This window comes from Macaca nemestrina, chromosome 18, assembly GCF_043159975.1.
Source record: "Macaca nemestrina isolate mMacNem1 chromosome 18, mMacNem.hap1, whole genome shotgun sequence".
Taxonomy (NCBI): Eukaryota; Metazoa; Chordata; class Mammalia; order Primates; family Cercopithecidae; genus Macaca; species Macaca nemestrina.
This window is the reverse complement of record NC_092142.1, coordinates 57,662,525-57,689,875: the sequence shown is the minus strand read 5'-3', so window position 1 is coordinate 57,689,875 and position 27,351 is coordinate 57,662,525. Positions and strand designations below refer to the sequence as shown.

The following is a 27,351-nucleotide window of genomic DNA, read 5'->3' as shown; positions in this document are numbered from 1 at the left end:
GTGTTCTCTGAACCTATTTAAGGTAACCGATTTGAATTCCGTGTCTAGTAAGGCCAACAGCTGTGCTTCCTCAAGGATCATTTCTGCTGATAGCTTTCCAGCCCTTCGTGTGGGACACCCTTTTGTTTCTTTACAGGTCTTGTAATTTTTTTGTTGAAAACAGACAACTTTAAATAATATGACATTTCCTGAAATCAGATCTTCCCTCTTCAGCAGAGCGTATTGTTCGTTATTACCCTTTTTCTGTTTAGTGACTTTCCTAAACTAATTCTCTTCTTTATAATAGTTGGCTACTGAAGTTCCTGCTTGGTTAGCCTTGTTGTCAGCTAAGATTGAGAGATTTTCTTAAACCTAATCTTGGGAATCAATAATTAGTTTTTACTCTGGGAGAGTATTAGATGTTCTTTGGGGCTGACTTTCAGCACTAAGCCAGGCAGTTCACAGCCACCTTAGTCTTTACTTCCAAAGTTTTTTTTCCTCTCTCTCTCTCTTTTTTCTTTTTTTTTTTTTAATTGAGACAGAGTCTCACTCTGTTGACCAGGATAGAGAGCAGTGGCACGATCTCAGCTCACTACAACCTCCACCTCCACCTCCCGGGTTCAAGCGATTCTCCTGCCTCAGCCTCCCGAGTAGCTGGGATTATAGGTGCACACCACCACGCCTGGCTAATTTTTGTATTTTTAGTAGAGACAGAGTTTCACCATGTTGGCCAGGATGGTCTCGATCTCTTGACCTCGTGATCTGCCTGCCTCGGCCTCCCAAAGTGCTGGGATTACAGGCTTGAGTCACCGCACCCGGCCCAAAGTTTTTTACAGATTTTTTTTTTTTTTCCGAGATGAAGTTTTGCTCTTGTTGCCCAGGCTGGAGTGCCAGTGGTGCAATCTTGGCTCACTGCAACCTCCACCTCCTGGGTTCAAGCTGTTCTCCTGCCTCAGCCTCCCAAGTAGCTAGGATTGCAAGCATGAACCATTACGCCCAGCTAATTTTGTATTTCTTTTAGTAGAGGCGGTTTCTTATGTTGATCAGGCTGGTCTCGAACTCCCAACCTCGGATGGTTCGCCCACCTCCCAAAGTGGTGGGATTACAGGTGTGAACCACCGTGCCTGGCCTTCTTTACAGATTTTTAGTTAGCCTGTGGTTTGCTCCAACTGTGATAGTCTTCCATCTCGGACAGGCAGTCAGTTTCAGACAATTACTTTCAAATGTTTTTTGCAAACACCTCATGCAGAAAAGGTTTTTGTTTGGGTCAGTTTTTAGATCAAATAAATCCAACCATGTCATGGTGTTCTCACACAGACTCCCTATACAGGTGAAATCATGACAGTTCACTGAGAAGGAGACTTTGATGTTTTAACCCTGGTTTGACTCACTTCTCAGGCTTCTGGTTTTCATTGTGATTGAGAGCTGTTAGCTTCTAAGCTTGCTGTGTAGCTGGAGATGGGAATAATAGGGTAAATTAATATGCTAGAAAGCTTGATAGTCTCTTGAATAAACGTTTCCTACTTGTTTATAAGCCTTTGGTTAATTTCCAAAGTTCTGAAAAAGTTGATTCAGATACTTTTCTAGTTGCTTGTATGAAGGAGAGGAAGTCAGCCCATACCCTATCGTTTTGCCTTGTGAGAATGTATTTTTTTTTTCTTTTTTTTGAGACGATGTCTTGCTCTGTTGCCTCCGATTAGCTGGGATTACAGGCAAATACCACCATCCTCGCCTTTTTTTTTTTTTTTTTTTAATGGAGCTTCACCATGTTGCCCAGGATGGTCTCAAACTCCTGAGCCGAGGCACTCTTCCTATGCTGGGATTACAGGTATGAGCCACCACACCCGGCCAGCATTATTTCTTTTTGTTGTTGTTTGAATAGTCTCGCTCCGTTACCCAGACTAGAGTTTAGTGATGTGATCATGGCTCACTCACAGGCTCAAACAATCCTCTCTGCATCCTAAAGTCCTGGGATTATTGGCATAAGCCACCTATGCTCAGCCTTTTTTTTTTTCCCCCCTTGAGGTCTTACTGTGTTGTTGAACAGCCTGAAGTTCAACAGGCACAATCATAGCTCAGTGCAACCTTGAACTCCTGGCTTAGTCTTCCTGCCTGAGCCTTGTGAATAGGTGGTCCTATAGACGCATGCCACCATGCTTGGCCTGATGGTCTTTTTGTCATAATTAGAGAGAAACATGCCTCTAACACCTAGTAGTAGAAACCAATGATACTAGGCTGGGTGCAGTGGCTCACACCTGTAATCCCAGCACTTTGGGAGGCTGAGGGTGGGTCACCTGAGGTTGGGAGCTCAAGACCAGCCTGATAAACATGGAGAAACCCCGTCTTTACTAAAAATTAGCCGGGCGTGGTGGTGCATGCCTGAAATCCCAGCTACTCGGGAGGCTGAGGCAGGAGAATCGCTTCAACCGGCAGAGGCAGAGGTTGGGGTGAGCCAAGATCTTGCCATTGCACTCCTGCCTGGGCAACAAGAGTGAAACTCTGTCTCAGAAATAAAATAATAAAAGAAACCAATGATACTGTCTACAAACATTCCACATTGCACAAGACTGCCTTGTACAAGAAATAATTATTCATTCCAAAGCACTCTGCTCTATAAGCTCTAAATGTTCTGCAGTTTCAAGTTCTAAAGTGTAGCCTTTTACATTTATACATTTTAATCCATCTGCAGTGGAATATTCTGCAGAGTTAATTGCTTGCTAAAATTGCACAGAATGTTTTTATTGTAAGAAGGCAGTTTACCTAACTTTTGGGTTTCAATTAATTTCTTTTTTTTTTTTTTTTTTTTTTGAGACGGAGTCTTGCTCTGTCACCCAGGCTGGAGTGCAGTGGCCGGATCTCAGCTCACTGCAAGCTCCGCCTCCCGGGTTCACGCCATTCTCCTGCCTCAGCCTCCCGAGTAGCTGGGACTACAGGTGCTCGCCACCTCGCCCCACTAGTTTTTTTTATTTTTTAGTAGAGACGGGGTTTCACCGTGTTAGCCAGGATGGTCTCGATCTCCTGACCTCGTGATCCGCCCGTCTCGGCCTCCCAAAGTGCTGGGATTACAGGCTTGAGCCACCGCGCCCGGCCTCAATTAATTTCTTTAATTGATCTCTTAGCAGTACTTGTTGAAAAATTTAATAAGATAATGTATCCAAAGTATTCTGAATCTATACTGATGATAATAAATGCCAGAGAAGGAAAGTTATTTCAGCTAATACATACAGAAGTTACTATGATGGAGTTGTAATTGTTAATGTGTGCTAATAGTAATGGGTATATGTTTGAAGAGCAGGATAATTATGTAGTTTGAAAATATCTCTCCACAAATTACATTGTAATTACAAAGGGGGAAAACAACTTCAGCGGAGAAACCTGTCAGATACCATGTTAATCTGTTGATCAAAGTGATCACCATGTGAAACCTACATCATGTGTTTCATAGAATGCACTGAGAAGAATTCAAGGTAATTTATGCCGTAAGGTTGTGATACCTAATTTGAATTTAGAATATCAGACAAATCAAGGGACATTCTACAAAACAACTGACTTGTACTTCCCCCCCTTTTTTTTTGAGGCAGGGTCTTGCTCTCTTGTCCAGGCTGGAATGCAGTTGCGAACTTGGCTCACTGCAACCCCTGCTTCCTGGGTTCAAGCGATTCCCTCAACCTCCTGAGTAGCTGGGACTACAGGCGCACACCACCACACCTGGCTAATTTTTTGTATTTTTGGTAGAGATGGGGTTTTGCCATGTTGGCCAGGCTGCTCTTGAACTCCTGACCTGAAGTGATCCACCTGCCTCTGCCTCTGAAAGTGCTGGGATGACAGGTGTGAACCATTACACTTGATCCTGACTTGTACTTAAAAGAATAAAGTCAAGAAGGACACGTAAAGGCTAAGAAAATCTTTCAGATTAAATGACCTGAAGAGAGGTGACAACTTAATGCAATGGAATGGATCCTGTTCCAAGGGAAAAATAGCTTCGAAGAGCATTGTGGGAATAGTTGGTATAATGTGAACATGGCCTGTTTATTTTATCATTGTTAAGCTTCTGATGTTTGATTTTACATGGCTATGTAGGAAAATGTTTTTCTTATAGAAAATACATAGTGAAGGCTGAGAATGGTGGCTCACACCTGTAACCCCAGCACTTTAGGAGACTGAGGTGGGCAAATTGCTTGAGCTTAGGATTTTGAGACCAGCCTGGGCAACGTCGCAAAACCCCGTCTCTGAAAAAAACATTTAAAAATTAGCTGGGCGTGGTCTGTATGTGTGGAATCGCAGCAACTGGGGAGGCTGAGGTTGGAGGATCATCTGAACTCAGGAGGCAGAGGCTACAGTGAACTGTAATTGCACCACTGCATTGCTGCCTGTGCGACAGTGAGACCCTGTCTCAAAAAAAGAAGAAAACATGTAGTGAAGCATTTAGGGATAAATTCATGATATATCCAAACCAATGCTGCAGGACAAAAAGTATAGAAAGAATGGTTAGATTAATAGGGCAAATGTATACCCTTGGCATGAAAAGCATTTGTGGGAGTTAATTGTAATATTCTTGCTGCCTTGCCACTTCTTTTTTTTTTTTTGTTTTGTTTTTTTGTTTTTTTTTTTTTGAGACGGAGTCTCGCTCTGTTGCCCAGGCTGGAGTGCAGTGGCCGGATCTCAGCTCACTGCAAGCTCCGCCTCCCGGGTTCACGCCATTCTCCTGCCTCAGCCTCCCGAGTAGCTGGGACTACAGGCGTCCGCCACCTCGCCCAGCTAGTTTTTTTTTTTTGTACTTTTTAGTAGAGACGGGGTTTCACTGTGTTCGCCAGGATGGTCTCGATCTCCTGACCTCGTGATCCCCCCGTCTCGGCCTCCCAAAGTGCTGGGATTACAGGCTTGAGCCACTGCGCCCGGCGACACTTCTTTTATTATTTATTTATTTTTTTTGAGACGGAGTTTTTCTCTTGTTGCCCAAGCTGGGGTGCAATGGTGCCATCTTGGCTCACTACAACATCCACCTCCCAGGTTCAAGCTATTCTCCTGCCTCAGCCCCCTGAGTAGTTGGGATTACAGGTGCATGCCACCATGCCCAGCTAATTAATTTTTTTGCATTTTTAGTAGAGAGGGGGTTTCAGCATGTTGGTCAGGCTGGTCTCGAACTCCTGACCACAGGTGATCCACTGCGCCTGGCCAGTTCTTGCCACTTCTAAGTTTGAAACTCTGTCAGAAATAAGAATTTATCCCTAAATAATAAAGGTGAATATTTTAATTTACTATAGTTTATTCTAAAGTGCCCATTTTATTTTTCTTCCTACTTTAATTTCTGAAACGATGTGTCTTATTGGTGATGTGTCTTATAATTGGTGGAATTACTTTTTTTGTTTTTCCATAAGACATAAAATATTAGTGTGGCTTACACAGTTGAAGGCATTTGGATTCAATGTAGTATAATATAATTACCATCTACTGCTTTGTAGCCGGTTTTTCTGACCCGTGGCATTGGTCTTTTTGGAACAGTTTTTTTTAAATTTAATGGTTTGTTTGCTTGCATTTGTTTTCGTGATTGGTAAAACATAGATGTGGTTTTAAAGTCAAAACTCTAAAGCAAGATACATTTGGAGAAATCTTACTTTGAACTCTGATACCTCTACCTTGTTCTCCTTTTCTCCTGTAGTTAGCCACTGTCATTAATTATTTTGCATTATCTTATATTAAAAACACATACTCATTTGTATATTTATCCTTCACTGTAGAAGAGATAATATACAACTTGCTTCTTGATCTTATATCCTAGAGTTCACTCCATACAATTAGAGAGCTTCCTTGTTTCTTTTAATTGCTGCATAATACTCCATTGAATGAGTATTCTGTACTTTAGTCAACCAGTCTCCTACTGGTGAAAATTCACTTTGTTTTCGCTCTTTGTATCACATATAGTGTTGTAGTGAGCAGTGTTTTGCACCCATCATTTTTACCAGTGTGTAATTGGACTACTAGAAGTGGATGTGTCAGAATAATAGGTAAATTCGTGTGCGATTGTGTTAGGTATTGCACAGTTTTCCTCTATAGGGATTTTTCTATGTTGTAAAACCAGCAGTGTTACAGCGTCTGTTTCCCCACAGCCTTGCTAATACAGTATGTCCCCATTGTTATGGTGAGATATGGGACAACATGGAGATACGGTATCTCTATGAAGTTTTAATTGTTGTGGAGTATTTGGAATGCAGATACATTTGTAAGTGAAGATTCAGAGGGCCTCTTGTTTCCTTAAATTTGAAATACCTTTAATTATTTTGAGCATTTTTGTGGAAACTAATGTTCTACTTGTTTCTAAAGTAAATAAGTAGACCAATACCTTTTTTTTTTTTTGACGCGGAGTCTTGCTCTGTGCCCCAGGCTGGAGTGCAGTGGCGCGATCTCGGCTCACTGCAAGCTCCGCTCCCCCGGGTTCACGCCATTCTCCTGCCTCAGCCTCCCGAGTAGCTGGGACTACAGGCGCCCGCCACCTCGCCCGGCTAATTTTCTTGTATTTTTAGTAGAGACGGGGTTTCACCGTGTTAGCCAGGATGGTCTCGATCTCCTGACCTCATGATCCGCCCATCTCGGCCTCCCAAAGTGCTGGGATTACAGGCTTGAGCCACCGCGCCCGGCCGTAGACCAATACCTTTAGGAGTGTGAGGCTCCCTTTTCTTTTTTGTGGTCTGCATAGCGTAACAATAGGAATGCATTTCTGAGATATGTGTCATTAGACAATTCTGTCTTTGTGTGAGCATTATATAGTATACTGGTAACAAACCTAGATGGTATAATGTACTGTATACAGTTTGCCTATGTGGTATGGCCTATTCCTCCTAAGCTACCAACCTGTACAGTGATGTTACTATACTGAATAATTTGAAGGCAATTATAACACAGTGGTATTTGTATATTTAAACAGAAAAGGTACAGCAAAATATGATATTAGAATTTGTGGGACAACCATTATATATGTGGTCCCATATACCATTTTGTTGACTGAAATGTCATTATATGGTACGGGACTGTATTTTTCTTCCTGGCTTCAATGGACATAAAACAACTTGTTTATTTCATTTGTTTCTATGTTCAAACTATTGTTATTTTGCTGGCACAAGTAAAAATTTTCATAGATTTTTCTCTATCGATTTAATGTAATACAGGCTTATTCAGTACTGTTAGCACCCTAGTCTTTTTGTTTTTTTTTTTCCTCCAAATGTGAAACCACTTTCTTTTCTGAGTGATCACTTTTACTTCTTAATGCCACTAGTAACATTCTGAATTTAGGTGGGAAGATTTAAGACTAAGTTCATGTACAGCTGCTACTGCTTTTTTTTGTTGTTTAAGACAGAGTCTCTCACTGTCGCCCAGGCTTGAGTGCAGTGGTGTGATCTCGGGTCACTGCAACCTCCGCCTCCCAGGTTCAAGCAATTCTCCTGCTTCAGCCTCCCGAGTAGCTGGGATTACAGGCACCTGCCACCACACCTGGCTAATTTTTTGTATTTTTAGTAAAGAAGGGATTTCACTGTGTTGGCCGGGCTGGTCTCAAACTCCTGACCTTGTGATCCACCCATCTCTGTCTCCCGAAGTGCTGGGATTACAGGCATGAGCCACCGTGCCTTGCCCTTTTTTTTTTTTAATTAATTTTTTTAGAGACAGGGTCTTCTTCTTTCTCTAAGACTGGAGTGCATTGATGTGATCATAGCTCACTACAGCCTTGAAATCCTGGGCTCAAGCACTCCTCCCGCCTCAGCCTCCCAAGTGGTTAGGACTACCGTCATGTACCAACACACCTGGCTAATTTTGAAAATTTTTTGTAGAGATGAATTCTTGCTGTGTTCACAGGCTGGTCTTGACGCTCCTTCCTCAAGCGATCCTCCCACTACCGCCTTCCTCCCAAAGTGCTAGGATTATAGGTGTAAGCCACCTCCACCTCCCAGCTTATCATGTAGAGCTTCTGTTTTTTTTTTTTTGATATGGAGTCTCACACTCTGTTGCCCAGGCTGGAGTACAGTAGTGCAGTCTCGGCTCCCGGGTTCAAGCAATTCTCCTGCCTCAGTCTCCTGAGTAGCTGGGATTAGAGGTGCCTGCCACTCGCCCGGCTGATTTTTGTAATTTTAGTAGAGATGGAGTTTCACCATGTTGGCCAGGCTGGTCTCGAGCTTCTGACCTCAGGTGATCCGCCTGCCTTAGCCTCCCAAAGTGCTAGGATTATAGGCATGAGCCACCGCTCATGATCCAAGTAGAGCTTCTAAATACAAAGGACCCCATGGTTGTATGAGGCAATACAGACTGAGTATCCCTTCTTGGAAATGCTTGGGATCAGAAGTGTTTTGGGTTTTGGGTTAAAAAAAATTTTTTTTAACCATTTGCATTATACTTGCTTAATATACACCTTCAGTTCAAAAATCCAAACTCCAAAATGCTCCAATGAGCATTTCCTTTAAACATTGGCATTCAAAAAGTTTTAGATTTTGTAGTGTTTGGGATTCAGATTTTCGGATTTGGGATGCTCAACCTGTGATAGCAACCTAAGATAGGAAAATTGGTTTAACTGTCAAGTAAACATTTACCCTACTTGACATTTGTTTTAGAGGTCAGTCGCTTCTTCATGTGCTTGTTAAAGGTAATGACTATGCATGGTGTTTTTGTCTATAAGTAAGTACATATATTATCTTAGACTGTGATATACTAGTATAAAAATTGCATGCCTGTTTGCTTTGATATGTTTGGGTTTGGGCATAATGTTTGACAAAGTGGTTGAAGCTGTGGAATGTTTCTTGGAGAATTTTAAAATATTTTGGTTGTACTGTGTACTAGTTCATTTCAGAAGTGCAAATTAGTTTCAAGAGAAAGCCAGCACTCAGAAAATTCTAGTGATGAGTGACAAGTGCAGAGGGATAGGATGTGGCAGAAATTTGGCTACATGTTCCAGCAAGTTTTCTTTCCCCTTTCCCTTTACTTCTCATCTCTTACCCAGGCTGAAATGCTGTGGTGTGATTATAGCTCATTGCAGCCTCGAACTCCTGCACTCTATCAATCCTCCCAACTCAGCCTCCCAAGTAGCTGGGAGTACAGGCGCATGCCACGAGACCAGGCTCACTTTTGTTTTGTTTTGTTTTGTTTTGGAGATGGAATCTTGCTCTGTCACCCAGGCTGGAGTGCAGTGGCGTGATCTCGGTTCACTGCAGTCTCTGCCTCCCAGGTTCAAGTGATTCTTCTGCCTCAGCCTCCTGAGTAGCTGGAACTACAGGCGTGCACCACCATGCCTGGCTAATTTTTGTGTTTTTAGTAGAGATGGGATTTCACCATGTTAGCCAGACTGGTCTTGAACTCCTGACCTTAGGCAAACCGCCCACCTTGGCCTCCCAAAGTGCTGGGATTACAGGCGTGAGCCATTACGTCCAGCCTCGACTTTTTAATACTTATTTAATATTTGTAGACATGGGATCTTGCTATCTTGCCCAAGGTTGGCCTCAAACTCCTGGCTCAAGCAATCCTTCCACCTCAGTCTTTCAAAGCAATGGGACTACAGGTATGAGCCACTGTGCCCGGCCTCAACAAAGTTTATTTATTAGAAAATCAGATTGGTACTCAGGAGGCTGAGGCAGAAGAATTGCCTGAACCCTGCGGGGCAGAGGTTGCAGTGAACTGATACCGTGCCACTGCACTCCAGTCTGGGTGACAGAGTGAGACTCCATCTCAAAAAGAAACAAAAAAAATAAAAATCAGATTGGTTTACTTACATGTTCTGGGGAATAGGAACTGATTTTTTTTACTTTTTCCCCTCTATTTTAGGAGTGTTTCTCAGGAGCTATCGGAAACTATCCTCACCATGGTAGCCAATTGCAGCAATGTTATGAATAAGGCCAGACAACCACCACCTGGAGTTATGCCAAAAGGCCGTCCTCCTAGTGCTAGCAGCTTAGATGCCATTTCTCCTGTTCAGGTAAATGAGTGCTACATTCGATACATCTTCATTTGCCATAGATTTGGAATAGAATAAGCTTCTATGTCTTTAATAAATTGTCTGAATTTGTTACATTTTAGATAACTGCATGTCTAGCATCCACTTATTTTAAAGGAGATATGTAAATAGGCATTGTAGTTAAGAATAGATTTTATCATCAAATAGAACGTGACGCTAAGAGGAAATATACAAACAACTTATTTAGGTAAATGAAGAGGGTTTCTTTTTAAAATATGAATTACATAGACTCTTGAGACCTAAGCACTGCCTTTGAACCTGATGTGTCTTGTTTGTAGCTTCACGGGCCAAGCAACAGTGCTAGAGCATAACGACTTGTTATAACTGGGGCTCTTCAGCTCTCAACTGAACTGCTCTTTTAAAAACAAGGTACATTTAAGTTACTCCCTGACATCAACCACCCCCTTCTCTCTGGGAGCAACATATTGCGCTTCTATTTTCAGATGCATTGAATGGCATATTGGGTTTTAAGGAAAGAAAGAGGCTAAAACTTAGTGATTCAGTGGCTATTTCCCTATAAAAGGCATTTGCTTGTCACATTCTATAGCCATGAAGGTATGAAGTAGTGCCACAAACTTAAGCCTGGAAGTGCAGTTATTAGATATTTTAAAAATACATATTTTGGTGAATAACATACCTTGTTTTTGTTTTCAAAATTGGAGCTGATCTTCCCCCACCTCCAAAATCCCCAAATTTTGACTAAATTTATTTTGACTGGGAGATTTGTTTCTAATTTCTAATATTTCTATTTATGTTGAAACTTAAATTTAGCTTGAGAGATTGTTTTAAAGTGACTTATTGGAATTTGTGAGGATTTATTAATATAACTGTCCCATGTCACCACTAAAAGTTTAGGGCAGTTCATCTTAAGTGTTGTTCATTAGATTTTATAGCCCTTTTTATGGCTCTGTTATAGGTTGAGCATCCTTAATCTGTAAATCTAGAATGCTCCAAAATCAAACTTTTGGAGCACTGACATGACACACCACAAGTAGAAAATTCCATACCTAATCTGATGTTATGTGTTGAATCAGAACATAGTCATAGTTTTGTTTCACGCACAAAATGCTTAAAAAAATATTTTATAAGATTACATTCTGGTTATGTGTATATAGGTATATGTGAAACAAGTGAATTTCGTGCTTTGACATGGGTCCCCTCCCCATGATGGGATTGTTATGATACCTGGTTATGTGTGTGCAAATATTCCAAAATCCAAAATTGAAAACTTTTCTGGTCCCAAGTATTTTCGATAAGGGATTCTCAACCTGAACTTTGTCAAAGGCAAACTCTTTAAACCTATTCCATATGTAACACAGTAAGAAAAGTGACTGACACGCTTGACTTGATAACTGGGATTTAAGTATCATTGTGATTGAGTGGGTGTAATAGTTTGCTTTTTAAGAGTATGAAGAGATGTTGTTAAAGACTGCTTTATGTGTGTCTGCCTTTCCTCGAAGTATGTTTAATACATTTTTATAATGTTTTTCTTTAGATTGACCCTCTTGCTGGAATGACATCTCTTAGTATAGGTGGTTCAGCTGCCCCTCACACCCAGAGTATGCAGGGTTTTCCTCCAAATTTGGGTTCTGCATTCAGTACCCCTCAGTCACCAGCAAAAGCATTTCCACCCCTTTCAACCCCCAATCAAACCACTGCATTCAGTGGTATTGGAGGACTTTCATCACAGCTTCCAGGTAAGGGGGAGGCAAATGAGAGCGTGGATTATTCATAAGTTTCATTATGCCTTACTATTTCGTAAGGGGTTTGGAGTCACTATGACAAGGAAAGCTGTTTAAATGAAATTGTGAAAGCTCCTTCAGTATCCAAAGTTAGGAAAAGAAAAACAGATTATATTCCATTCAGTCTAATTGGAGGAAAGAATTAGGATATTTGTAGTTGTAAAGTTAATTGAATTATTTAGTAAGGATTTTGTGTTAACATGATAATATAAATGGTAACATGTATGTTAATCACTTTCTAAAGGGCTTAGATCAAGAACAGCTTTATGAATTCAGGTTGGTATAATAAAGTTAGAAACTATTGTACATATCAGGTTCAGGCATATGTTCTGCCTGCCTTATTGCATTTCACCAACCTTGAAGATGATAGGACATCCTAAAAACATTTTAAGGTTTTTTTTTTTTTTTTTTTTTTTTTGCGGGGGACGGGGTTTCGCTCTTGTTGCCCAGGCTGGAGTGCAGTGGCGCTATTTCGGCTCACTGCAACCTCAGCCTCCCAGGTTTAAGCGATTCTCCTGCCTCACCTCCTGAGTAGCTGGGATTACAGGCACCGGCCACCATGGCTTGCTAGTTTTTTGTATTTTTAGTAGAGACAGGGTTTCACCATGTTGGCCAGGCTCGTCTCAAATTCCTGACCTCAGGTGATCCACCCACCTTGGCCCCCCAAAGTGCTGGGATTACAGACGTGAGCCACCGCACCTGGCCACGTTTTCAGTTTTTTTCCCAGATACCGTGGCATGTAACTTCACATTGAAGTAAAAGCTACATTTTTTTGGTTGTTGTGGTTGTTTGTTACCTACATCTTCTTAGCCCCCTGTACCTGTTATGTTGACACTGTAAGTTCGGGCACTAAAACCTAAGGACTTCAGTGTTATCATTGACTCTGATCTAGTTAACATTGCTGCTCTGTGCTTCTGGCTTTTATGATTAATTCATTTAAATAAACGTTACTGAACTTACTAAGGCCTTCCTAGCAAAGCTCTAATTACTGTAAGATTCCGTTTGTCAGAGTTGAGAGGAATAAAGAAGTTTTGAGACTCATGGTAACTTTAAAAGATGGTATCATGAAATTATCTGATTTGAATAATTGAGAAAAGCTAGCCACCTCCTTATTTTAACTACCTTGGGTATGGGAGTATGTGCTTCGAGAATGTATACTTAATTTTTTGCACATTATCAAGAATATAAATAATTCCAGATGCTGAAGAAATTTGGATTATCTGTTGTTACTGCCTAGTTTGTAGGCTCTGTAAAATTGAATAGATGTAATAAGGGAATTAACAAAGGCTCTGACTTTTAAAGTAAGAGTTATTATGACTATTTTAAAAGTCAGTCTTATTAATACATCTGAGATGTTAATAAAATCAAGAATATGAATAATGATAGGATTTGTGGCTGCCTTCGTTCTCTCTAGTAGGTGGTCTTGGCACAGGCAGCCTGACTGGTATAGGAACTGGTGCTCTTGGACTCCCTGCAGTGAATAACGACCCTTTTGTACAGAGGAAATTGGGCACCTCTGGACTGAATCAGCCTACATTCCAGCAGAGTAAGATGAAACCTTGTAAGTGGTAGTGTTGTCTGTGATTGTGAAGTGTGACTGATAAAAATGTTTAGTTGTATGTCTCATTTGTGTTAGTAGGGCCATATGTTGATGTGCCTTCTAGACCAGTGGGAATAAATTCACAAATTTGAATTATTAAAATAAAAGTTAGAGATATCAATCCACTTTTGCTGTGGATTCCCAGAACAAAGTCATGGTTAGTAAGAGGCTGCATCCTGAGGGTGTTTGTCCTAAAAGTAAGAAATAGATAAGATAAAGAGAAATTAATATGTGGTAGATAAATGAATGTAACTCTTGTACTTAACCTAAACATGTGTTGAGTTTTTTTTAAAGCAAGTCAGGAGTGACAAGGAAAATTTCAGATTTCTGTTTCCAATTTTTGTTTCACCTCCTTAGTGATTTTTTATCCTAACTAAATTCATAGAAGTCATCTTTATAAATCCATAGGTATAATTGACTGAAGTCCTTGTCATTGGGACTGTGTAGTCATGACACGAGATTTGAAAGTATTCCAGCTGACTTGATAACGTTAGTGTGAAAGTCTTGTCTGAATGTTATGTTTTGTAGCATGCTTTGTGTTTACATCAGTCTTTCATGCACATGCATGATAATTATATGTTAAATGTGATTTTTATTATAAAGTGATAAAGATTTGTTAACTTAATGAGGTTGTATTAAGGGTAAGTGCATTATGAGTTTGAACCAAGTTAACTTTTGTGTTGTAATGAGTCCTGATGAAGATAATACTAATGTAGAATTATGGAAGGCACTTTGTTAAGGATCTTTTATGTCTACCCTAGAACACGTTAATACTGAAACTTGACCACTTAATACCTTTTTCAGTTTTTTTATATTTCCCTTAAAGTTAGAACTGCAATAGTCTCTGGCTGTCTGTGTTTTATGGGGAAGTGGAAGAAGGGCTTAAATACCCACTGATGCCTTTTTTGTTTCCAACAGCGGACTTGTCTCAGGTGTGGCCAGAGGCAAACCAGCACTTTAGTAAAGAGATAGATGATGAAGCAAACAGCTATTTTCAGCGAATATATAATCATCCACCACATCCAACCATGTCTGTTGATGAGGTGAGTGTCTAGGATGATCCGATTATTTATTGTTTAAGCCAGTCTTAAATAAATGTCCTTTTCAGTGTTTTTAGAAATCCAGCTCGGCCGGGCGTGGTGGCTCAAGCCTGTAATCCCAGCACTTTGGGAGGCCGAGACGGGCGGATCACGAGGTCAGGAGATCGAGACCATCCTGGGTAACACAGTGAAACCCCGTCTCTACTAAAAATACAAAAACTTAGCCGGGCGAGGTGGCAGGCGCCTGTAGTCCCAGCTACTCGGGAGGCTGAGGCAGGAGAATGGCGTGAACCCGGGAGGCGGAGCTTGCAGTGAGCTGAGATCCGGCCACTGCACTCCAGCCTGGGTGACAGAGCGAGACTCCGTCTCAAAAAAAAAAAAAAAAAAAAAAAAGAAATCCAGCTCAAAGTGCTCTGATATAGCAATGTGTGTTTTGAAACCTTAATATTTGTCTCAAGCTCTTTTGGTAAATATTCTACTTAACAGTCTTTTGTCAAGGATATTTGAGAAAGGCACTTAGTAATTGTTTCCTTTATGTGTGCGTTGTTTTTTTGTCTTGCTTTTCCAGGTATTAGAAATGCTGCAGAGATTTAAAGACTCTACTATAAAGAGGGAACGAGAAGTGTTTAACTGTATGCTAAGGAACTTGTTTGAAGAATATCGTTTTTTCCCCCAGTATCCTGATAAAGAGTTACATATAACAGCCTGCCTGTTTGGTGGTATAATTGAGAAAGGACTGGTCACTTACATGGCACTAGGTCTGGCTCTACGATATGTTCTTGAAGCCTTACGCAAGCCTTTTGGATCCAAAATGTATTATTTCGGGATTGCTGCACTAGATAGATTTAAAAACAGGTAAGTGGATAGGTTTCCTATGAAGTGTCTCTTCCCTGACCCCACAGACAGAGTCTTAACTCTTACCCAGGCTGGAGTGCAGTGGCACGATCTTGGCTCACTGCAGCCTTGACCTCGCGGGCTCAAGTGATTCTCTCACTTCAGCCTCCTGAGTAGCTGGTACCACAGGTGCATACCACTATGCCCAGCCTTTTGTATTTTTTGTACAGACAGAGTTTCACCATGTTACTCAATCTGGTCTTAAACTCCCGCCTCGGTCTCTGAAAGTTCTGGGATTATGGTGTGAGCCACTGTGCCTGGCCTGAAGCTTTTTTTTTTTTTTTTTTTTTTGAGATGGGGTCTTGCTCTGTTGCCCAGGCTGGAGTGCAGTGGTGCGATCTGGGCTCACTGCAACCTCTACCTCCGGAGTTCAAGCGATTCTCCTGCCTCAACCTCCCGAGTAGCTGGGATTAGAGACGCGTGCCGCTACACCCAGCTAATTTTTGTATTTTTAGTAGAGACAGGGTTCCATCATGTTGGCCAGGCTTGAACTCCTGATGTCAGGTGATCCATCTGCCTCGGCCTCCCAGAGTGCTGGGATTGTAGGTGTGAGCCACTGGGCCCGGCTAAAGCTTCTCTTTTTAAAAATAAGTGGTAGGAAAACTAAAATGAGAGCAGAGGTTTTTGGTTGGATATTTATGAGGTATACTTTGTACAGTAGAAGTCTTCCCTTTTAGGTGTATAGTTCTTTGAATTTTGGCAAATTTATGTAGTTCTGTAACTCCCACCACAATCAAGATACAGAATATTTTGGAACTCCTGAATTCAAGTGATTGTCCTGCCGCGGCCTCCCAAAGTGATGAGATTATAGGCATAAATCAGCATGCCTGGCTGATGCAGAATATTTTCATCATCTCCCAAGAGGTTTCCTTGTTCCCCTTTGTAGTTAGTCCCCTTCCCTGACTCGCAATCTCTGATAATCTCTAAAGTTTTTCTAGAATGTCATTTACACGGAGTCATAGAAATATGTAGTTTTTTGAGATTTATGTTACTACATGTTTCAGTAGTCTTTGTGTAGTATTCTATATGAGTTGACTACAAATTATTTTTCCATTCGTATGTAGGTGAAAATTTGAATTGTTTCCAGATAAGTGGCTCATTTTAATCTATTTTTAAGTAAAATATAGCCTTTAAAAATCAAAGGTAGTGTCTTTTCTGATGTAAATCCAGTGAAAATCATCAGTATTTTCTCCTTCTACTTTTGTTTTCTTCCCTTTGACATTTTCTTCAAATAAGTTATTCATAGGTAAGATGGAGAAAATGACCTAGATTAGCATTTGGACAAAAACATTTTGTTAGTGCTGCTTCTGTTCTGACACGAAATGATGGCAGAATGATTTTGTTGGCAGATTGAAGGACTATCCCCAGTATTGTCAGCATTTGGCTTCTATCAGTCACTTTATGCAATTTCCACATCATTTACAGGAGGTAAGTGCCCTCTGTACCTAAAACCCAAATAGCTGTGTAGTATTTGGAGGGTTTAATATTTTGGCTTTTTTTGTAGACTTGATGGTAGTGGCATTAAGATTTCTTAATAATTGGCATGATATAGGTATACATATTAGTTGAGGTTGTTCATTTTGTGGCCTTACAAGAGAACATGAAAAAATAATCATTCTTGGATTATCTTTTCTAAGTAGCAGGCTTACTTCAAAAACTTTTTACTCATTCTTTTAACCTGATAATGGAGTTGAAGAATAAACAGTTCTACTAAGAGAATCTTTATCTTAGGTAAAGTACAGACACCCTGCCTCATTCTAAAAGGGGATTGGAGTGGGAATCTTGTGTGTAAAAATGTGAAATTTTTATGAGTTAATATGAGCCAAAGCTGTTACGCATAAGACTTAGATCTTGTTTATTAAAAATAAAGGCTTCTTAACACTTCCTTAGATTCCTTTGAGGTGTGGTTTTTGTTTTGTTTTTGTTTTTGTTTTGAGATGGAATCTTGCTCTGTCGCCCAGGCTGGAGTGAGACAATCTTGGCTCACTGCAACATCTTCCTCCCGGGTTCAAGTGATTCTCCCATCTCAGCTTCCTGAGTAGCTGCGATTACAGGCGCCTGCCATCATGCCTGGCTAATTTTTGTCTTTTTGTAGAGACGAAGTTTCACCCTGTTGACCAGGCTGGTCTTGAACTCCTGACCTCAGGTGATCTGCCCACCTCCGCCCTGCAGAGTGCTGGGATTACAGGTGTAAACCACCGCACCCGCCTGAGATGCTTATTTAAAAGGAGTCAGTCCCTGGGAAAATAGACCTAGGGAATATACATTTTAAAAACCATTTTATATGATCGTTATTTTTACTGAAATTTGAGAAGCTTGTTGCAGTGACTGATTTTAGGTTAATTGGTAAGCATTATCTATACCTTTGTCTTGGTTTTGGTCAACATCAGTTTACATAGAACAGGGAAGTTGGTTAATTGACTATTTTTAACATGCAGTAGACAACTTTATAAGATCTTATTTTAAGAAATCAGGATGATCAGAATTTGAACCTACTTGATATTCTGTATTTTAATTTAGTTCAGTGCTCCCTACCTCATCCTTCTAGATTTATTAGGAGGGCAGGGTTATTGTAATGACTTAATCTCTGGGAATGTGGAGTATATTCATTCAAGTGAGTGGACTGAGACAAATTAAGAGACAGGAATATGGAACTTGAAAGACTTGGAGAAAGAGTGAGTTAGCAGGAGAGCGATCACTCAAAACTAGTCCCTAGCACCCACTGTATGTAGCAAGATAGCCAGAGAGAGAGGAGAGAGAGAGAGCATCACTTTCTGTACTTTGTCAGCATAAAGGGCTATACTTTCTTCTGAGACTCTCTTTCCTACTTTAGAAATGTCCCTCTAAAAAGAAAACTGTTGTATACATAATTGGTAGGTTTAGTTCTGCTAGGTAAGGACTGTTGAAATAGCTTCGGGATCCTTATGTCAGCACTCTAAATTGTGTGGGGATGGGCTCTGTATTTTTTTGTAATAGCTTTATTGAGATAATAACTCATACTACCACGGTTTTTGTTTTTTAAGACCTTTGGTTTCTCATTTCTGCCTAATTAGAAAAGAGATGAGTTTACTGTATGAATTATTAAGACTTTTAAAGTTTGCATTTTTTAAGGAGTTTAAAGGCATTTATATGCAGTATCTGGGGCTGCTGCTTTAGAAGTTGTTTTGCTGTAGTTCTCTCATAAATACTAAGATTTTATCGCTGAAGGAGTTCATGGAATCTACTTACGTACTAGTGCCAGGGTATGGGGCAAAGAGTATGGAGCTAGATGAACCAAAAAAGCATTCATGCATGTTTTTTACCCTCTCAGAAAAGAGGGACATATAATCCAGACTTAGCAATTAAGGTTAACTCTTTTTCCTCTCCCTACCCTTTTAGTATATTGAGTATGGACAGCAGTCTAGAGATCCTCCTGTGAAAATGCAAGGCTCTATCACAACCCCTGGAAGTATTGCACTGGCTCAGGCCCAGGCTCAGGCCCAGGTTCCAGCAAAAGCTCCTCTTGCTGGTCAAGTTAGCACTATGGTTACCACCTCAACAACCACCACTGTTGCTAAAACGGTTACAGTCACCAGGCCAACTGGAGTCAGCTTTAAGAAAGATGTGCCAGTAAGTAGATCTGTCTTTTTTCTCTTCTAGGATTTATGATTATATCACTAGTGAACATGTATTAGAATTTTATCATAACATGCCTACCAAAAAAGATATAAAAGACCAACATTTCTTCCTTTGTATCTCCCATCCTTATATTTCCCAGAGGCAAACATTATTAATAGTTCACTATTCTTGCCCACGTTTCTAATATACAATCATACCATGTGTATTTTTTAACACTAAGTCTGTATACATTATTGTACTTTTTTCAGAGAAGCACTTCAACTTATTTGCTTTATGTACTTTATTGTTTTTTTTTTAGCCTTCTATTAATACTACAAATATAGATACGTTGCTTGTAGCCACAGATCAAACTGAGAGAATTGTGGAGCCCCCGGAAAATATCCAGGAGAAAATTGCTTTTATTTTCAATAATCTCTCCCAGTCAAATATGACACAAAAGGTGAGCATGCTGTCATAGTTTATAAATTCCTTCTCTTTTCCTTAATGGACTAAAGGATATATTGTTGACCCTTTTACATACTCATTTTAAAGGTAGAGGTAATAAACTCAAAGGGAATATGTGTATTTAACCTAGTGGTTTTGGTAAACATTAAATAGTACCAATTTTTAAGGTTTTGTTTTGCAGCTTTTTGAAATAAGCTTAATGTTCTCATGGTGATAGAAAGTTTCATTTGTACTAGTCATTAGTCAAAACTCATTTTCTCCCAGAGACTATTCAGAGTATTTATTACAACCTAATAACTGAGGCTGACTTTGTGAAAAGCATAAAGAATGCCACTTGCCTCCTCAGATTACATGGTAAGACAGTATAGTTGACCCTTGAGCAACATGGGGGTTAGGGTTGCCAATCCTCTATGTAGCCAAATCCTGGTATAACTTTTTATTCCCCCAGAGCTTAACTATTAACAGCCTACTGTTGACCAGAAGCCTTACTGTGATAACACAAATAGTTGATTAACACATATCTTATATGCATATAATACTGTATTCTTAGAATAAAATAAACTGGAAAAAAATATTATGAAGGAAAATTATAAGGAAGAAAAGATATATTTACTATCTGTTAAGTGGAAATGATCATCATACAGGTCTTTATCTTCATGAGGAGGAGAAGAGGAAGTCTTGGTGTCTCCGAGGTAGTGGAGGTATTAACAGAAGAAAATATACATTTAATTTTACTCTGTGTCATTCATATCCTTGTTCAAGGGTCATCTGTACTTGGAAACACCAGAGTTAGCTAAAGATTCCTGTAGATGGAAATTTAGGAAAACATGGTTCTGGAATTTTCCCCATTCTTGGTTACACTGTGGGTCTGTTAATGGCAGCTTGTAGATTAGTAATTCAGGTGGAGATAGGGGACTACATGTTTTATGATTTTAAAGCTGAAAATGACCATAAATGTTTCAGTCCCAATCACCTATGGGTTGAGTTGTGATTGACTATGGAATTGAGCATACTCTTCTTCATAGCATCTATCTGGTGTGAAGGAAAGTCATGCTTTAGTATCTAGTTAGTTTTGCAAGGAGCCATTATAGTTAGTGCTGTAGAGAGTGCTGTATAGTATGGTTCATAGAAACCAAATGTTATTTTATCATAGTGTAATTCTGTGCTTCCCATGTCGTATTGACTGGCTAGGTTGAAGAGCTGAAGGAAACCGTGAAAGAAGAATTTATGCCTTGGGTTTCACAGTATCTGGTTATGAAGAGAGTCAGTATTGAGCCAAACTTTCATAGCCTGTATTCAAACTTCCTTGACACGCTGAAGAATCCTGAATTTAACAAGATGGTTCTGAATGAGACCTACAGAAACATTAAAGTAAGAGTTGGTTCTTGTATTTTCTTTAATTATTGCTTTGAATTTAGAAATATTTGATTATATAGGTAGGATTTTTGATATTTTTTGATATATATTGTCAATATTATGTACCTCTGGAAATTGCTGTAGATTTTGTTTCTTACATGGAACTAAATTTTATGAAGAACTTAAACTTATAGGCATACCCTGTGCATTTTCTTTGAAAGTAACCACTATTATAAATTGTTTTTGTCATGCCATACATGATTTTAGAACTTTACCATTGTTATGCATAAACAGCATAGTATTGGTTAGCATATTCTGTATGGTGTCACCCTCTGTACATCCTTTTCACTTTTTTTTAGCTTGCTTTTTTTTTCTCCCCTGGATATTATTCGTGATAATGCTCTTTGCTGTAGTCCTTTGTTTTTTTTTCTTTTTAATTTTTTTGAGGCGTGGTCTCACTCTGTTGTCTAGGCTGGAGTGCAGTGGTGCGATCTCGGCTCACTGCAGCCCTCACCTCCCAGGTTCAAGCTATTCTCTTACCTCAGCCTCCCGAGTAGCTGGGATTACAGGTGTACCACCACGTCCAGTTAATTTTTGTATTTTTAGTAGAGACGGGGTTTCACCATATTGGCCAGGCTGGTCCCGAACTCCTGACCTCAGGTGTTCCACCCTCCTCAGCCTCCCAAAGTGCTGGGATTACAGGCATGAGCCACTGTGTCTGGCCAGTCCTCTTTTTTAAAAAACAGAAAATATAGTCTTGTGGAAAACCATTGTATGGATTTGTATTGCTGCTGGGCATTTTGTTGTTAATCACTTCAACTATTATAAACAATACTGTCCTGAATGTTTTCATTTGTATCTTGTGGTCTTCAAGTGCCAGATATCTTTATACTCAAATCTGTTTGTGGAATAGCTGTTATCTAGGATTCTGTGCAGTTTAAGATCAAACTCTACTGAGCCGAGGCTTATTCAACAAAATTCAAGTATTTTAATTTCTAAACCATCATTTATTTCTTAGGAGGAAAAACTTCTAGAACCAGCATACAAGCATACAGCTATGGTCATTCTTTGCTCAATAACTTGGGTCATTGGTTTAGGAACCAGCACTATATTTAAACCTGTGGATGGAAATATTCCCCATTCTTGGTTACGCTGTAGTGCAAAAGAATTCCTGGCTCTCTGTTGCACAGCTGACTTGTGCCATTCTGCTGTTGCTGTATGGAGTTAAGGAACATGGCTCTATTTCGTTTTTATTATCTGATAGCAAGGGCGGTTGGGATACATAAAAGTTTTCACATACTCCACAGCAAAGTTTCAAGACCTTGGTTTTTAAACAGAAGTTTAAATATAACCCTAAATCAAGAGGTACCACAGAGTAGATGGGTATATACGTGTGTGCATACCTGCAGCCAAAACACTCTCCTATGTTAATTCTGTCCCCCTTAGAAAAACAGTAACTGGAGAATCAATTAAATGGTTTGGGTTTTTTAGAAATTTGAAAAGAAGTATATAAACAGTATTATACTCTATCTCAGAAAGTTATCTTAGTTGACTGCAGAGATTTGTTAATGCCTGGATATACTGAGGATTGCAATAGGAGGGTAATTTGATTATATTCCTTTGTATACTTGCTTCCTTTAAGGACTTAAGCATGGCTATCATCCTCATTTAAATTAAGTTAGCACTTCAAAATAGCTTTGTAGTTAGGTCTCTGCTTTAAACCTAGCTAAGGTTTTCAGAGTTGAAAATACTTTTCTAGGGGAGGATAGCTGACACATAAGTTTGTGTTCCTTTTGAATTTTGTACAATGTGTTTGTACCTATTTTGAAAAAAAATGTAAAGACTTCTTAAAGGTAAAAATGGCACTGTTGAATCATGAACACAGCAAAATGATATTGATAATGATATACAGAGTAATTCTACTTTGGGGCCTGTTGTTAGAAATGATGACTTGTCTTTAGGATAATGGAATTCTCAAATACTTAGTTGAGTTTTCTTTCATAAGCTCATTCTCATATCTTTCTTAATCTTACACTATTTCAGGTGCTCCTGACCTCAGATAAAGCTGCGGCCAATTTCTCAGATCGTTCTTTGCTGAAGAACTTGGGACATTGGCTAGGAATGATCACATTAGCTAAAAACAAACCCATCTTACACACTGTGAGTTTCAGCTAAATGTGTAAAAATTGAGAATCTTCAGCACATTATGATTACAAGTATTGGCTGTTTGGAGCTATTTGATGATTATTGGGGTTTTATAAGACCTTGGCCCATGTTTTGAGTTGTTAACCCCTTTTTGTAAGACAAGGACTAGACATTATGTTGATTCCTGTTTTGGGGATAAGCTTGGCAAAATACTTTTCTTTGGTTATGTTATTTTTTTCTTTGGTTATGTCATTTTGGGGGGGTATATTCCCAGCTTTTGAAAGTATTTTTCTTATTCTAGGACTTGGATGTGAAATCATTGCTGCTAGAGGCTTATGTTAAAGGACAACAAGAATTGCTCTACGTGGTGCCCTTTGTTGCCAAAGTCTTAGAATCTAGCATTCGTAGTGTGGTGAGTAGATTTTAATATTTTATTTATGGCTAATTCCTAAGCATTGCTTTGTTTTAGCATGAGATCAAGAGATTATATTCTTAGTTCTTGTGAGGTAAAGCTAGTTAAGTCTGTTTTCCTTTATGGCACTTGGATTTCCAATTTGAGAGGCTGGGTAAAAGAGGAAAGATTGTGATGGTTGGCTTTGGTTTTTGGTGTTTTGTTTTGTTTTGTTTTGTTTTTGAAATGTGATATAGGTGAGAAGGCTAGGGGTTTTGTTATGGCTACACAGGTATAAGTGTTTATTTATTTATTTTTTTAATCCTTGTTTTTTGTTTTTTATTTGTTTTACCCCCCCCCCCACCCACTTATGTTGTGTTGAATTGTTTTAAATAATCCAAATTAAAGGGCACCTTTTGGGCCAGCTTAACATAATAGCTCTTCTTTAGGTTTTTAGGCCACCAAACCCTTGGACAATGGCAATTATGAATGTATTAGCTGAGCTACATCAGGAGCATGACTTAAAGGTAATTTACTGCTTCCTTGTCCTCTGGAACATTCTTTGCCTTCACATTATTAAAACTTGCAGTGAAGGCAGGGTATTTTGGGGGAAGTACTATAGTAACTGAAAGTAGCATATATTATGAATAAAACTAAAATTTTCTTTTAAAAATTCTAATCCAACTCTGGAACTATGCAGTTAAACTTGAAGTTTGAAATTGAGGTTCTCTGCAAGAACCTTGCATTAGACATCAATGAGCTAAAACCTGGAAACCTCCTAAAGGATAAAGATCGCCTGAAGAATTTAGATGAGCAACTCTCCGCTCCAAAGAAAGATGTCAAGCAGCCAGAAGAACTCCCTCCCATCACAACCACAAGTAAGTGTGCTAAGTAGTCAAGGAAGGCTTCTGTCAGCCAGGATATTCTCTTAAATGGTACATGTCCACGTCTATAGCAAACTATAATTTCCCACATAATGTAGTGGTGAAACTTTGTATGCATTTTGGTGAGCCTTCTAATTATCAAGCAAAAGTAATGACTACGCCTTGTGTTACCATCTTAGATTCTATCCTGGCAGTTCATGCATATTATTAACTAAATGTGATTTAATCAGTTGCCTCTCATATCCTAGCTAGGCTGGTTATCTCTGTTGTGTGAAGTTCCGGAAATAACTGCATACTATGATGGCCTGTTAACCCCTCAAATCTGGGTATGGCTACACCTGCTCAATCTGCCAAGGGAATTGGACTGTTTTATCTACATGAAGAAGATGAGAGAAGGGTGCAGGAGTGTTGGATGATTGGGAGTTGTGGTTAGAATAAATTGAGCTTTTCTTTCTCAGTCCTCAGCAGCTGAGAATCCCCAGATAAACCAAGAAACAGGCTAGGTTGAAAACAGACATCTTAATATAGACTTGAGTTTGTAGGACTTGGGCCTGAGAATGTGGCATGGCTGCTCAGTTGATTTCTGTGCTGTGGGGCACTGCCACTGACATACTTCTAACGTGCTTGGTGTATATCTCTGTTACAACAGAATTTCCCTTTCAGGGTGGGAAAAATAAGACCTGCTACATCCTTCCCTCCTCCCCCAATTAGTTTAATTAGATAATGACCACTTAATATTAAGCTAATTTTATAGTAAAGTCAACAAATGTACTTTTAAAATCTCTTTTTATTACTTTACATTTAGCAACTTCTACTACACCAGCTACCAACACCACTTGTACAGCCACGGTTCCACCACAGCCACAGTACAGCTACCATGACATCAATGTCTATTCCCTTGCGGGCCTGGCACCACACATTACTCTAAATCCAACAGTAAGTAAACACTGCTTCATTCTCCCAGCTTCTAGTTTGTGATAAAGTAAACTTTGTTTGGTCACCTTTTCCTCAGCTCTTTGCCCTTCCCTCTGGATTCCTAGGTTGTAGAGTTTGTCAGAGAGGATGGAGATCTAGAACTGCTGTGTAGTTCAGTTGGGATTTTTCTTCTTCCCTTAAGAAATAGAGTGACTAGATGTTGGTTATATTGGTTCCTCATATCCAAACCCATGATACTAAAATTTAGCTGTCAATAAAATCACAATCTCCAGGAATTCCTTACACAGAGTAAAAGATGCTTAATGTATACCATAGCTTTTTATTTTCTTTATCTTGTCACTTTAGCCTTCTGCAGTAAGCCATTTCTTCCAGCTGAAGGCTGGAAATGAGCTGATCATGCATGTGTATAAAATTTGTAGGCTAAGATCTCGAAGTAGGACTTAGTACTTTGAGTTATGTTGTTGTGGCCTGGGTTCCGGAAGGAGGTCTGATATAATATGGTCATGTAAGATGACCGCTCATCAATCCTTTTTCCTATACTTAGTATTTGCTTTGTACATTCAAGGGGAAATTGTATTATTATCTTTAGTCTTTTATTCTACTTAACAGAATATATAATCCAGAATCAGGTGAGTGGAGTTTTCGTTGTCCTTACTTTTTAGAAACTGAAAATGTTCACAAATACAGGAGTAACATTAATACATTGAGCTTTTTATTAAAAGGAATTGAAAGGGTATCAGAGAAATCATTTTAACCTTTTGTCCACCCCCCCGCCAATAGACATGCTACTTAGTTTTAGAGGGGCGGAGTGAGAGGCAGTGAGATACCTAGATCCAAAATTATGATTCATCTTTAGAATACTCTCAGTGTTCTGAACACTGTTATATGCTAGTTTATTTTATTGTTTTAATTCAACAAGTTAAAGGGACCAAGTAAGTTTTGGGGCATAATTTATGCCTACAATAAAAGATTAGAAACAGCCTTTCAAGTGAAGCCAAACATTTCAGTGGGTACTGTAAAATGCTCACTATTCTGATGAATTAATTTTAATATTAATAGTTTTTGTGGGAAGTCTTTTTTCTGTAAATTTGATTCTTTTTATATTTTTCAAGCTAATAGAGAAGTTGCTTTCTTTTAAGAGCACTTGAGCCACAAATTTTAAATAAGCCAGCAGTGTGTCTTTAAGTAGTTAATGCATTATTATAATGAACAGCTTGTCCATTAAACTTGGATTTTAAAAAAAGACATATATATATTATTGCGTATCATAGGGTATACCGAATACTTTTCCCTGTGTGGAGCCCAGTTTTCTGTTACCCAAATTTTCCATTGGTTAACTTTTAAGTAGAAACTGGTAGTTTTTGGTTAACCTTGATTTACAAAATCATGAGTGTGTTTGCCAGTAGGAATTGGATTGTCTTATTTAAACAAGGTGTTGACTTTGTCCTCCCCAACCCCCCAGATTCCCTTGTTTCAGGCCCATCCGCAGTTGAAGCAGTGTGTGCGTCAGGCAATTGAACGGGCTGTCCAGGAGCTGGTCCATCCTGTGGTTGATCGATCAATTAAGATTGCCATGACTACTTGTGAGCAAATAGTCAGGAAGGATTTTGCTCTGGATTCAGAGGAATCTCGAATGCGAATAGCAGCTCATCACATGATGCGTAACTTGACAGCTGGAATGGCAATGATTACATGCAGGGAACCTTTGCTCATGAGCATATCTACCAACCTAAAAAACAGTTTTGCCTCAGCCCTTCGTGTAAGTTGGCTATTTCGTTGATATAGGTACAAAACATATTACTACTTGTCTGTAATAAGTTTTTTCTTTGCCTGTATATGGCACTGGGCATTACCACTTATTGTTAATAATCACTATATTTGTTTGATAACTTCCATCATTTTGGATTGTAATTCTGTGAGGCAAAGCATCATGGCTGTGCTTTTTTTTTTTCTTTTTTTGCTGTTGTATCCTCAACACAATGTTTGACAGATAGTAGATACCCATATATTTATTGGTTTAAATAAATTAAGATTTAAAAAGGAAATGTGAAATCTAACAATACTCATTTCTGTTAATCAGGAAGGATGAAAGCTGTTTGAGAAGGCTGATACAAAATGACTTAAAGTGATGTTGCATGTGCACACACTTTTCAGATAATTCACTTACTAGTTTTGAGTCTCAGATATCATGGTTATTCAGGTATCATGATTAGTAATTTGTTTACTGCTTACTGATTTTTTTTGGGGTTTTTGCCTTTTTTTTTTAATGTTTGTTTCATGAGACAGGGTCTCACTCTGTAGCTTAGGCTAGAATGCAGTGGTGCAGTCTTGGCT

At 39.3% G+C, this 27,351-nt stretch overlaps 1 protein-coding gene and 2 non-coding genes across 8 annotated transcripts in view; all 3 read left to right on the top strand.

Moving 5' to 3' along the window:
• Nucleotides 1-27,351, top strand: part of LOC105491503 (CCR4-NOT transcription complex subunit 1) — a 111,648-nt gene that overhangs the window by 61,030 nt on the left and 23,267 nt on the right. For 2 of the 6 annotated variants that reach the window (XM_071084664.1, XM_071084661.1), the window contains exons 17-31: nucleotides 9,778-9,928; nucleotides 11,463-11,664; nucleotides 13,127-13,270; nucleotides 14,228-14,352; nucleotides 14,918-15,204; nucleotides 16,593-16,671; nucleotides 18,622-18,852; nucleotides 19,160-19,300; nucleotides 20,497-20,676; nucleotides 22,705-22,821; nucleotides 23,108-23,218; nucleotides 23,647-23,724; nucleotides 23,898-24,075; nucleotides 24,887-25,017; nucleotides 26,480-26,776. In XM_071084664.1, coding sequence (XP_070940765.1) covers nucleotides 9,778-9,928; nucleotides 11,463-11,664; nucleotides 13,127-13,270; nucleotides 14,228-14,352; nucleotides 14,918-15,204; nucleotides 16,593-16,671; nucleotides 18,622-18,852; nucleotides 19,160-19,300; nucleotides 20,497-20,676; nucleotides 22,705-22,821; nucleotides 23,108-23,218; nucleotides 23,647-23,724; nucleotides 23,898-24,075; nucleotides 24,887-25,017; nucleotides 26,480-26,776 — 2,452 coding nt within the window. Of the gene's footprint in view, nucleotides 1-9,777; nucleotides 9,929-11,462; nucleotides 11,665-13,123; nucleotides 13,271-14,227; nucleotides 14,353-14,917; nucleotides 15,205-16,592; nucleotides 16,672-18,621; nucleotides 18,853-19,159; nucleotides 19,301-20,496; nucleotides 20,677-22,704; nucleotides 22,822-23,107; nucleotides 23,219-23,646; nucleotides 23,725-23,897; nucleotides 24,076-24,886; nucleotides 25,018-26,479; nucleotides 26,777-27,351 lie in introns of all 6 variants that reach the window. The other 4 variants (XM_071084665.1, XM_071084662.1, XM_071084663.1 and 1 more) reach the window with 2 other exon arrangements.
• Nucleotides 10,209-10,344, top strand: LOC112428318 (small nucleolar RNA SNORA50). Its single transcript, XR_003020353.1, has one exon. It is a non-coding gene; the product is annotated as a small nucleolar RNA SNORA50 (small nucleolar RNA).
• Nucleotides 21,764-21,898, top strand: LOC112428316 (small nucleolar RNA SNORA46). The gene has a single exon (XR_003020351.1). It is a non-coding gene; the product is annotated as a small nucleolar RNA SNORA46 (small nucleolar RNA).